The following is a 12497-nucleotide window of genomic DNA, read 5'->3' as shown; positions in this document are numbered from 1 at the left end:
GGAATAATAAAGAGAGGAGAGAGTTCAATTTGCTAGCTAATTGGACAGGTAAAGACTGTGTGTGTTGTTGAGGTGCATCTCTTCCTTATCTGTATATCTTATCCGTCTGGCAAGTCATCTGTTAACACGAAATATGATGTTATAACATCCTATTGATCATCTCAAGCGAAGCCTTAATCAACGCATTTGAAGGAGCTGATGCGATCATTCCACGTATGCGGCGTCAAGTCCGAGATAGGCCCGCCAGCAGTAATAGGGCCTCCTCGAGTTCCGTCGCAAGCCCAACCACTACCAAGCGTAAGAAATTGTAAATTAACCTCTCGCAGCTTTCCAAGATAGGGACAAGAAATATAAAAAAGCAAATGAACACAAAGAAGAGGATAACATACTCGTAGAAGTAGCACTTCTCTTTACTGTCCGCTGGACCCATGAAGATTGAGCTGGCCTTTTTGTCCCAGGTAGCAGCGGCCAAAAAGGTTACTATGTTGCAAAGCAGTCAGACAAACGTTTATACAGAGTCAGAATTGTTTTTAAAAAGTATAGAATAGGGTAGCGAGGACGATAAAAGAACAAGATCAAGATTTCGATGCTTACCGCAGGAACCATGCGCGCTGACCCAGTACTGGCATCTCCCGCCATAGTTTTTATCCGTACAGACGTGAACGTCAGCTCCCATAACACTACCCGTAGCAGCCATGATCATGAGGAGGTAGCTGAGTACTGCCATGATGTCCAGATATAAGGTTAATATTGAAGAAGAGAAGGAGTTCAGGAGAGCTTTGAATGAAGCGCAAAGTTGTTAGTGCTGATGATGGATGAGATAGAAAACCAGCAGATGAAAACACTCCTTATATACACCCATTTGTATAGCTCTCATGTCTATTGAATATATGACTTCATTATCAATGCCTCTATTAAGAACTTTGCAGGAGGAAATCACGATTTGGTGGAGTCTGCCTCTTAGTAGTATGCAGTATTTGTTCAAAAATTACTAAGAACAGCATGAGATCGACTGCTCAAACTATGCTAAGCGTCTGACACGAAGTATGCTCCAGCTGCCAAGCGATTTCATTCAAAGTTGAACCTTTTTGTCTACGGATTTTCTGAGCTTTAGTAGTTGAGGGCCTGCTGACATAGTAAAGAAAAGCTTGGCAAATAACGCTGATTCGCGCTAAAATCTGACCAAGTTCACTTTGCATTTGATTACACATGCAGACTCACGTTCAAGTTATTTGAAGAATGAAGAGCATTTTCCTTTTCAGTGTTAGTATAAGATATTGCGTTTAGACATGTTGCGATCCAAGGCCAGCTGCTTACGAGTAGTCAGTTTAGAGGATTCTAAGAGATGGACTGCGCCGCGATCCTTTAACCACGTCGTAGTCACGTAAGCAATCGTACAAAATTAGTTATAACTAGCTAATTTAAAGGTGATTTATAAATAATTGTTTAGCTACTAATTGAAACTACGTTGTTTAATTAATCATCTATAACTAATTACTTCTATAATTATTTCAGAATCACCGTATCCTCTTAGTAAATGTTATAGATATTGATTATATGGATAAGCACTTGACTCAACGGCTTGATGACTTTGCGGCCCCAGAAAGGTGTTAGGATATAGACATCGCTGTTCAGGGCTTGTAAGTTCTATCATGTCCATCGTTGGATGAACTGTGGCTGGACACAACCTGAGAGGAGCAAAACGAGCGTAGAAAAAAAAGCGAAGAATCGCTATGATGTACGAAGAGGGGAAGTATGTCTAACACCGTTTTACATGCTAAACAGTTGACTTATAACATCATTGAAACTGTGCCCAAGTATAGTACGCTGTATAACTGTTTGCAACACCCTTGCACAAAGGATGTACTCAATGGTGGAATGTTTCGCCTAGGATACGAATTCCATCTCCGGTACGTCTCATGGTAGCTCAATACATCTATAGGTTGCCGCGATATCATACGGAGGAAGAGCCTCATCTGGTTAGCAAGACTAAGTCCAACTGCTACAGCATAGACCAGCGTATAGCGTACGCTAGATAGGATCAAACCAACCTCGGTACGGTCCATAGCTGGTCTTACAGGCGATGAGTAAAGGGACGGGCCAATATAGCCCGTATTATGACTATTTTTGGACCAAGCAACATGTAGATAGTGTAAGCTGCCGCTTGAATGTTATTCCCGCGAATCACGGCCTGTCACCCAGCACACAATTAGCGCCACGATTCAGGGGCATCGACTTAGGCAGGAAAGGGAACTGTCGCTGTTGGCGTTTTCTCTGCTTGGTTTTGGTAAGCTGCTACGGCCTGTTTTTCCTTTCCCAAAATGAATCTAGCGTTTCTCCATTATTGCCCTCAACGAAAAGAACCACGTGAATACTATATTCGTCCTGATAGATTTGGTTGAACATAGCCCTATCGAAAAAAGACTCGACTTCCTTCTAGGATATTGCCGCTTCGAAGGAAATGACTCAACTCTGGGTCCTCTCTAGATCCATCTGCCCAGTCCCTGTCATCATCGTCAGGGATGACTTCCGCCGCTTTGACACCGTCGCCCAAGTCCACCGGGTTCATGTAAAGTTCGTCTTCGCATTGCATAATCTCTTCCTTATTGGCATTGAGGTATGAGTGGACTTGCGAGACAAAATCATGTAAGAATATAGGAGAGCCATCCTCCTTGTCAATGATCAGCGGCTCTAAGGCAGCGTATCGGTCTTCCTCCTCATGCTCGTCGATGTTGTGCTTCTCCTCGCAGACATCGATGTAGACCAAGATGTTGGAGAGCGGGGGGCTTGCTAACGACTCTGAGGCGATGCTGGCGCCAATGAAGGACGTGAGAGAATTTTCGGGATCTTTGATTAGGATGTCGTTCAGCGAACCGAAAACGTCCCAACAGAGTCGTTCCAACAGGTCATCTCGGAGTCGGTTAAGGTAATCTACCACCGGCGGATCAGGCGTATCCTCGCGGTCTACCTCGTTAGGCAGTCTAGGCTTCATTACGAAGAGAAATGAAAAAGCAGATGGGGCTGAAAATTGCAGTTGGGAGTGAAGAGACTGAATGGTTCTCGGTGAGAGCGTGGGTAGTGGTTCGAGCGATAATTATCGGCCCGCACCCAACCTAGGTTCGGGGATTCTCAATGGCCTAGATGGTGGTCTAGTCTCCTGGTCTCCTAGATGATGCGACAAAATTTTACCTATATATTACGGCACAGCACGATGTTCCCGTTGCAGAAGGTGTCTATAGACGCTAGTGGCTGTTAAAACCTGATTTTGTTCTTCAATGGAGACTAGCTGCAAACATCTAACTTGACACCCGTACATTTCGATTATCATGTAAAGTAGGTTCGTGATCCTAGCGGGTCAGCATCAATAAATATGCGTATGCAACACTTAGGGCGAAATCGTAGGGGTGGGCACATCGGATGCGCAACTAGTACTTCATTAAATGCTACAGTTCATCCAGGTATTGCAGCGACACGACTGCGCACTGTCAAGCAAGTTTCCAATCACAATTCAGGACCTGCTCTGCTACGCCATTAACAGCTAAACTATTATTCCCAACCGGTGTATCGACAGATGGCACATGTGGCGGCTCTAAAGGCCTCAAGTGTCAAGGCAGCTTGTTCGAAAACTGTTGTAGCTTAGGTGGATATTGTGGCGATACTGTTTATCACTGCGCACAAGGCTGGTACGTTTCCGACCACTCTATTGAATCCATATCTCCTAACTCTAAGACAGTCATAAATCATTCTTAAGCGCTTGTATTACAGCAAACGTCTCCACTCTCAATGGAGACTGCGGCGCTAGTAAAGGTGGGTACACCTGTGCCAACGGTCCTTTCAATGGCCAATGCTGCTCTGCCGGAGGCTTCTGCAGATGAGTACTTGTCTCTATGATCTGCTGATAGAATTTTGCTCATGTCGTCTCTTCCATGTAGATCGACTGATACCCATTGCAAATCAGGATAGTAAGCTCTCCGCCTATAGACTAACTCAGTTCCGTCCGGCATCTGAAATTTCACAGTCAAAATGGTCATGGTGCTTGCAAATAGTCTACACGCACATATTAAATTGTTTCTACAGAGCTAGGGGCGCAGCTAGTAACACAGATGTTATAATAACACTAACTTGCATTAGCTTGCATTAGGATTGAATTAGACTACCCGTTCACTTTTACAAACTTTCACCTCATACAATTATAACACAGCCCAATGGCTCAATAATTATAATCACTATGATATAAGTCCTGCCTGAAGACTGCTCACACACCGCTCTCTCCCTCCCTAAAGCCATGAACAGCCTCGTCACCACTCCGACATTCAACGTCCTCAAATCACTATAGTGCTGTTGTTACGATCCATACTAGGCAACAAATGAAACCACTCACTAGTGATCAGTTTTGAGGATCTAGAGGATGCACTGCGCCGTAATCCTTCCCGAACGTGCCGCAGTCACGTAACCTACTTAGTAATTTGTGTATCTTAGCACTACTAGGCAACTAAGCACTTTGCATATTAACTTATCAGTTACTTAGTAATGAGTACCTCTTAGTACTACTAAGTAACTAAGTATACTATGTAAAATCTTCATATACATATAGTATAGGTATTAAGCTCTTGTAGCTTAATATGTTTAATTTAAGTTTTACTGTAGAGAGTGATTCTACTTATACGTTACTATTTTTATTTACACTCTATTACTCCATTTATAAAATTCTAACTAATAAGAAGCTTAATACTAGAAGTCTTACATTACTTCTACTTAGGCTACACTCTTAATACATACTTTACATACTCTTACGATAAGCGATGTTCTGATAGATACTCTAACTATTTTCTGGACCAAAGAAACTACTATTCACGCCTATAAGTCTAACATTGTTATGCGGGCAGTTGCGGGTTAGGGTTCAGCGGTGCATGTCGAAAGTTTATGATGCTGGTGATGATGTCAGCAATTGATGATAATGAACATAAGCGGTTATATGCCGGCATTTGTTCTTGTTATAAATAAAAGTTGTACGGCAACAGTTCTACCACAAGGCTAGTCATTTGATTTTCTGGTCACTTTTTTTTCTGGAGGAAAAAAAATCTTGCTAAGTAATAGGTGTTGTGTGGCTCGTCAAACGAGCGACCAAGATGGAAGATCTACGCAATACTGCTTTCGGGCACTGCATCCGCCTCATCACAAGGAGAAAATATCTTCGGTATCCTGAAGAGAAGGACTCAGAGTATTGAAGAAGATACGTTAATCGAGAGAAATCTGATAACGTGGCGTACCATGGATCCACGCAGCCGCCTGAGAAGGCGAATGAAGTACCGGAGCTCCGTAACCGCCAAGGGAATGGGATTTCTGACGTATCCAGAAGCACGCTTGGTGATGGCGTGAATGAACCCAGTGGTGCTCGCGTTGATCCAGAAAAGGGACGTGATTGTCATGTTGTTGACTGGGATGGACCCGGTGATCCACAAGTAAGCTCTAATTCTCGTCAAACGTGTATGGCTACTAACAGTTTCCCAAAGAACCCATGAAACTGGCCCCTAGCAAAGAAGGCTTTCGTCACGTTCCAGATTTGCTTTCTCACCTTCTCGGTCTACATTAGATGTGCCATATACACGCCCGGTCTACAGGGGGTGATGAAAGAGTTTGGCGTTGGCCAGGTGCCTGCGCTATTGGGATTGACACTATACGTTGCAGGATACGGTCTTGGTCCTGTACTATGGTCTCGTATGAGTGAAGTCCCACAGATGGGAAGGTTGTTGGTGTACATTCTCACACTTCGTAAGCTTCCTTATTCCGACATGGCATTCGGAGCCGGGCTAACCTGGGTTGCCGTCTAGTTTTCTTTGTGTTATCTTTGTGTTATGACAGTTGCCCGTGGTTTTCTCAGTCAGCTTTGGTATGCTATTGGCCTTCAGATTCTTGACTGGATTTGTCAGATCTCCGGCTCTTGCAACAGGAAGGGCGATCATTGCCGACATGTTCCGGCCGAAGAAACAAGCCTATGCGCTGACATTCTGGGGAATCAGTGCAGTATGTGGTCCTGTTTTGGGCCCCCTAGTGGGAGGATTTGCAGTCATGGCAAAGGGATGGAAGTGGACGATATGGGAGACTACGTGGCTCTCCGGATTTTGCTTTGTTCTGCTGTTCTTTTGCCTCCTGGAGACTAGCTCGACCAACATCCTGCACCGCCGGGCAAAGCGGTTGAGGAAACTTACCGGTGACGATCGGTTTACTTGCGAGTCCATATCTGACGGCGGCAAGGATGACAGGAAAGGACGTATGTATAGCCAGGCTGATAGTGATACGCTAGTACGCTGCTGACCCGAACAAGATTGTCCTCATGGTTCTGATCAAGCCTATCACGCTCAACTTCACTGAGCTCATTGTCCTCTTCCTCAACCTGTACATTGCATTCATTTGCGGCCTACTTTACCTCTGGTTCGAGTCGTTTCCCATTGTATTCGAGGGCATATACCACTTCCACCTTGGTAGCATGGGATTAGCTTTCCTTGGCATTCTTATCGGCGTCTCTCTCATAGCTGCTATACTTCTCGCATGAAACTATTTCTACCTGGAGAAACAGTTTGATGGAAACGGCAACATTGCGCCAGAGAAGCGGATGTTTCCTGGCATGATCGGATGCTTCTTTGTGCCTATCTGTATGTTCTGGTTTGGATGGTCGGTGAGGGCGGATGTGCATTTCATGGTGCCAATTGTTGGATCTGGCAGCTTTGGCATTGCAGCTTTTTCAGTCTTCCAGGGGGCCCTACCATATCTCAGCGATGCGTATCCCGACTCTGTGTGTGATGGCGGGCAAGGATCTGCAGCGATCGGCGTTTGGTGCGGGGTTTCCACTGTTTGCGAACGCCATGTACAAAAAACTTGGCATCGATTGGGCGAGCAGTCTGCTGGGCTTCTTGGGCATCGCCTTTATCCCGATCCCATTTGCACTGCATAAGTGGGGCAGGCAGGTCAGGTTCAAGGGCAAGCTGGCGAGGAAGGACATCTAATGGACGCAGGTTAGCAAGGGAGAAGGATGTGTACGTGTAAATGTATTTGCCGCGACTTTTAGTCTGATAGTCTCAGCAGCATAATGGAGAGTGTAGATTCTGTCCAGCTGCAATGCACGAGTCAGAGTCAGAAGTCACGACTGTAGCGCATTGGGATAGTGGCCCGCGGCGTGCAGGCTGTTGTCCGGAGATTGCATAGCTGGATGACAGAATGTGGCCTGTAGCCTGTAACATGTAGCTGGTGACATGTGCATGCAGTACACACTACTTATGTAAGCTGGAAGTGGGCGCCCCGTCCCGCGTCTGTGCCGTGCGCCGCGGAGATTGACACTAGCATAGTAGTCCGCTGCACATCGGCACCGCCACACCAGACATGCGCCACAACTATCCGCCACACCTTCCCTTCCCTCCAGCAGGTTTTCGACCACCACGGCGAGTGTAGACCTGCTCACCACCACGCGCACTACTGTTGCTGCAAAACGCCCTGCCCATGGCTGACGTCCCCAAACCCGTCGTCGTCAACGCCCCCGAGCCTCAGCGCCTGGAGAGCTCGGGGTCTGGTTCGTCTGCCGACTCGGATCACGATGCCCTGCTTGGCGCTGCGGACATGGAGCATCATGGCGAATACAACTTTGCTCCGCCTGTCCAGCCTGCCGCTGCCGCCATCGACGATATCGCTCCCCTACGTGAGTCGGGTTACAGCTGGACTACAGCCGCTCCCCCCTCGTCGCGCCCTCGTGGGCCCCAGATCATGACCGATGTCCCACCCGCCACCCAGCAGCCCAACGGCTCTGGCCTCAGCTCCTCGAGTAGAGGCCAGCGTCCTGCTGCTGTGCGCACCCCCAGCAACGCATATGCTCCCGCTCGTCGTCCACAACAATTCTCCCTCAATTCCAACACGCATCGCCAGCGTAACAACTCGGCGACGCGCTCGCGCCGCAACCCCAACGCCGAGTACCGCGCCCAGGAAAAGGCCTATGTCCAGCGCATTCGCCAGGAGGACCAGCAAGATGAGTTCTTTGACCCAGCCTTACGCACTCCCAGCCTTGGCTATAGCACCGACTCAGAGACCGACGACGACTCGCCCTCGACCGCCGACTATGTTGACAACGACCCATATGACCAGGAGACGCTCCTCTACTATGGCAACGACGACATGCAGCCGTCAATTGAGGAGCTCAAGATTCCCGCCAATCGCGAGCGCCTCGAGTGGCACTCGATGCTGGCCAGTGTGTTGACGGGCGATGTTGTTAAGCAGGAGAAGAAGCGCTTGATTGGTAGCTCAGAGCAACAAGGAGACAGCACCATGAAGGCAGAGATTTGGATGGGCATCCGCGCAAAGGTCTGTGGACGCTCTCTGCAGGCACAACGCCGGATAGTCGACGATACAAGAAGCAAGATTCGCGCCAACCTCGAAAGCATCATTTCCTTTGAAGTTGGTGGAGAGGCTGAGGCTGGTCAGACGGCTGCCCAACAGGTTGCGGATATCGTCAAGAAGATTGAAAAGGTGGAGAGTGCCTACCCTACACGACAGGCTCTCGAGGTTGCATACCCCAGAGCAGCCTCACAACCCTACAAGGACGCCTGCGACGCTGTTATTTCTTGGCATAATACCATTGCCCTTATCAACACTGAGATGTCTATCCTGAAGAAGTGGGTTGGCAACGAGGAGTTGGACTTTACCAAGCCCCGCCCTCGCTCTTCTCATGACCACCATCTGACCGATGAGTCTTCGTTTATTGACCGGATACTCAAGGAGGATGGCCTCAAGTCTCTGCAGGGAGACACCAACCTGCTGACGCCTCTGGAAAAGGTTATTCAAAAAGCAAAGGCTACGCTCATTGCAAACGCAGAGGGATTCGCCGACAGGCATCTACCGCCCTACATCGAAGAGTTGCTGACTCTCATCAACTTCCCCTCACGTCTACTTCAGGAGATTATCCGCGTTCGCCTGTCCTATGCCAAGAAGATCAAAGACCCATCGCAGCAAGGTGTCATGATGGCTGAGCAGATGATTGCCCAGTTCCAGATTCTTCTTGCCATGGCTGGCCAGGTCAAGGAAAGCTACATGGTCATCTCGCGGCCGGAGCCTGGCTGGGACCTGCCACCGTGCATTGAGGAGAACTTTGATCAAGTTGTTCTAGATGCCCTCAAATTCTACTTCAAGATGCTCAACTGGAAGCTGGCAGCCAACAAGAACACATTCAAAGAAGCTGAAATCCTGGAACAGGAATGGGATTTTTGCAACAAGCTAGGCCGCCAACTTCAGGGCGGTGATGTGGTTACAGCAGAGCAGTTCAGTGTTCTTACCTCCAAGTCGCTGACCCGTCTCAGTGCGCATTTTGAGCGAGAACTCCAGCGCCGACCCGATGAGCTCACTGGGTCTGAGATGGAAAAGCGCTATAAGCAGATTTTGGATTCTGTTCGTGTGCGACAGCGAAAGCTGTTCCGTTTCTCCAGGATCCTGACACAACGTTTTGAGAACTGCACCGAGTACAACATCAACAACATCGATCTGGACGAGGAGCAGCTGCATGAGCTGTATGAGTCGTTGGTTATTACGGGACATTTCCTTGTCGAGACTTCCAGTACGAACAACACGGGCCTTTACATTGTCGCCTCGCCTGCCGCGCTTGACCGCCCTAATGATATTCAATCGCTGCTTACGACATGCTACCATGCCGAAGAGGCCCCAGAAGACCCCTCGAACCCATATGTTCTCATTATCAAACCAGAGCAACCTCTCTACTGGTCAGGCAAGAGGATGTCGGCCAACATCATCGAGCCCCATCTGGATCTTAAGGCCGGTCGCTTGCGACTTGTTGCCGACGGTTCCCAGCAACGGTTGGCTAATGCAAACATGTCGTTCTTATCCTGTATTGGCATGGAACTGCACACCTTGATCGATCAACGTGCCAATCTTCCACGCGTCAATGCGGAATTGCTCAAAATCAAGCAGACCGCGTACACCCTATCCAATACCATCATGGATAGTGTTGAGATTGTTCGCAGACAAACAGCCGGCCTTGATTGCCAGGATCTTATTCAAACCTGTTTTGCTTTTGCAACAGAATTTGGTCAGCGTTCGGTGCTCTACATGGACTATAACCGTCGAGCAATGAACAACATAAGGCTCACAAGGCTAGCTCTCGATTGGGTCAGTTTCATCTGCGATGATTGTATTGCATCCGACCGCAAAACGTTCCGATGGGCTGTTGTAGCCTTGGAGTTTGCCATGATGATGACTCGCGGTCAGAACATTCTGTCCATCAGCGATGATGAGTACTCCCAACTGCGTCTCAAGGTTGCTGGCTGCATGTCGGTGCTCATTTCTCACTTTGATATCATGGGCGCTCGATCCACCATCGCTGCTCAAGCCGAGCGCCAGCGACTGAATGCCATTGCGGGCAAGAGCATGTTGGACCCTAAGAATGCCAAGGATGACGACGAATCCATCAAAATGACACAGGAACAATGGATGCAGAGGCTTGAAGAGATTGACTCTTTCCGAAAGGAAAAGGAAGCCGAACGACAAGCATTGGGCAGGGTGCTGGAGGACTCTAACGAAGCCGACCGAGCTCTTACCTACCTCTCTTCATCTGCTACCAACGTTACTCTGCGCTGGCAGCAGGGTCAGTTTGTTGGCGGAGGAACCTTTGGATCAGTCTACGCAGCCATGAATCTCGATTCCAATCACCTCATGGCTGTCAAAGAAATCCGTCTCCAAGACCCCCAGCTCATTCCTACGATTGTCGCGCAGATCAGAGACGAGATGGGAGTGTTGCAAGTACTGGACCATCCCAACATTGTGTCTTACTATGGTATCGAGCCGCATCGAGACAAGGTGTACATTTTCATGGAATACTGCTCTGGCGGTTCGCTGGCTGGCTTGCTGGAGCACGGACGCATTGAAGACGAAACTGTCATTATGGTTTACGCGCTGCAGATGTTGGAGGGTCTTGCCTACCTTCATGATTCCGGTGTTGTACACCGTGATATCAAACCCGAGAGTGAGTTTTTTTGGCCTAACCATCAGCTTTTTGTATACTAATTCTATTCAGACATCCTCCTCGATCACAACGGTGTGATCAAGTTTGTCGATTTTGGCGCAGCAAAGCTCATTGCTCGCCAAGGCCGAACGCTCGCTGCAGAACACAACGCTACCCGCCAAGGCCGCCAACGCTCAATGACTGGAACCCCTATGTACATGTCTCCCGAAGTCATTCGCGGAGGAAGCACCGGTCGCCACGGCGCCGTCGACATCTGGTCCCTTGGCTGTGTGATCCTCGAAATGGCCACGGGCCGCCGTCCCTGGGCATCCATGGACAACGAATGGGCCATCATGTACCACATTGCCCAAGGCGATCCACCGCAGTTACCATCTCGCGACCAGCTCAGCGAAACGGGTATCGACTTTTTGAAGAAATGTTTCGACCGCGATCCAAACAAGCGAGCCAGTGCAGTCGAGTTGCTCCAGCACGAATGGATCATGACGCTCCGTGCTCAACTCAGTCTTGAGCCCGCGACTCCAAGCGATACCAATTCCAGCAGCGGAGGAACTCCTCATAGTAGTAGGCAAAACTCTACCTACAACTAATCCCCCCCCCCCCCCCTTTTGCCTAGTCCGTTCTTCCAAAGCGGAAGTCTAGTCGAGCTTTCTTTTCTTGTTCCTTGGTACACGCGCGCTAACTCGGCTTCCCTCTCTTCCTTCTTCTGTCCTATAGTCACTTGTCGTCTCTCCTCCCGCAAATCAAGCCTCGATGCCACAAAAACCGGTCCCTTGAGTCCCAGCCTTACGGTCTCGTCGACTTGGAGCGCGGGATCAATATCCCCGCTCCCGCCGTTTACGCCGTCTGCAAGTGGGGGGCCGGGGTTCTTTTTTTGCAGAGGGTAGGAGTGTCTCGTAAGAGTGCAAGGACGGAAGTTGAGTGAAGTGGGAGAAGGGTGCGATCCGGATTGGGGTTTCCTATAAGATTACGTTTCAGTCCGGTTTCTTCTTCCTTTTCCTTATTCTCTATCATCTCTCTGGGCTTCAATTTGTTATCACCACCGCCATCATTATGGCTTTCGCCTTCTCAGTACTTGCCGCTAGCATTTCTTGGCGAGTAGTTGGGAAGTCGGGTCTCTCTTGTGTAACACGTCCTTTTTTTTCCTTGGATATCTATTCTTCTTCTTTTTCCCGCAGTCTTTTGTCTTTTCGTCTTTGCACCTCGAGTACACAATGGATTGGACTGCGAAACAAAAGACAGATCGAAAACGAGTTTGGCTGGGGAGGTCAGCGTGGGAAGGGTTAATCATGTGCATTAGCGATGGCGTTGTGTTCTCTTCTTTGGTAAGGATGGGTAGTATGTTTTTTAGGGTCTTTGTTACCCTAGGAGATTGATTGGTCTGAGATGACCTTTTTTTTTCCTCTTCTTTCTTCTTGTGCCATAAACGAACAAATGATTCGGTTGGATTGGATTTTGGAAGCGAGTACATACATAGCTAAGCAAC

The 12497-nt window shown here is 48.5% G+C and overlaps 4 protein-coding genes across 4 annotated transcripts; 2 read left to right on the top strand and 2 right to left on the bottom strand.

Annotated features, from left to right (window-relative positions):
* Window positions 1–173: 173 nt before the first annotated feature.
* Window positions 174–817, bottom strand: PSV08DRAFT_362546 (uncharacterized protein; the record flags this gene model as incomplete). Its single annotated transcript, XM_014226866.1, has 3 exons — window positions 595–817; window positions 390–480; window positions 174–288 (listed from the first exon to the last, which is right to left on the bottom strand). Exons 1-3 carry the CDS (start codon window positions 725–727, stop codon window positions 174–176), a joined length of 339 nt encoding a protein of 112 aa, XP_014082341.1. The 5' UTR covers window positions 728–817.
* A 1539-nt stretch (window positions 818–2356) lies between these two features.
* Window positions 2357–2992, bottom strand: PSV08DRAFT_402150 (uncharacterized protein; the record flags this gene model as incomplete). The annotated part of the gene is made up of 1 exon (XM_014226867.1): window positions 2357–2992. One exon carries the CDS (start codon window positions 2990–2992, stop codon window positions 2411–2413), a length of 582 nt encoding a protein of 193 aa, XP_014082342.1. The 3' UTR covers window positions 2357–2410.
* A 2137-nt stretch (window positions 2993–5129) lies between these two features.
* PSV08DRAFT_371397 (major facilitator superfamily domain-containing protein) lies at window positions 5130–7004 on the top strand (the record flags this gene model as incomplete). Its single annotated transcript, XM_066093203.1, has 8 exons — window positions 5130–5197; window positions 5231–5502; window positions 5536–5753; window positions 5863–6194; window positions 6235–6271; window positions 6326–6520; window positions 6572–6745; window positions 6813–7004. 8 exons carry the CDS (start codon window positions 5130–5132, stop codon window positions 7002–7004), a joined length of 1488 nt encoding a protein of 495 aa, XP_065949161.1.
* A 490-nt stretch (window positions 7005–7494) lies between these two features.
* PSV08DRAFT_402149 (uncharacterized protein) lies at window positions 7495–11601 on the top strand (the record flags this gene model as incomplete). Its single annotated transcript, XM_014226869.1, has 2 exons — window positions 7495–11014; window positions 11066–11601. 2 exons carry the CDS (start codon window positions 7495–7497, stop codon window positions 11599–11601), a joined length of 4056 nt encoding a protein of 1351 aa, XP_014082344.1.
* Between the last annotated feature and the right edge of the window lie 896 nt (window positions 11602–12497).

The sequence above is a fragment of the Bipolaris maydis genome (genome assembly GCF_028858645.1).
Source record: "Bipolaris maydis strain C4 unplaced genomic scaffold PSV08scaffold_7, whole genome shotgun sequence".
Classification (NCBI taxonomy): Eukaryota; Fungi; Ascomycota; class Dothideomycetes; order Pleosporales; family Pleosporaceae; genus Bipolaris; species Bipolaris maydis.
This window is presented reverse-complemented; position numbering and strand designations above follow the sequence as displayed.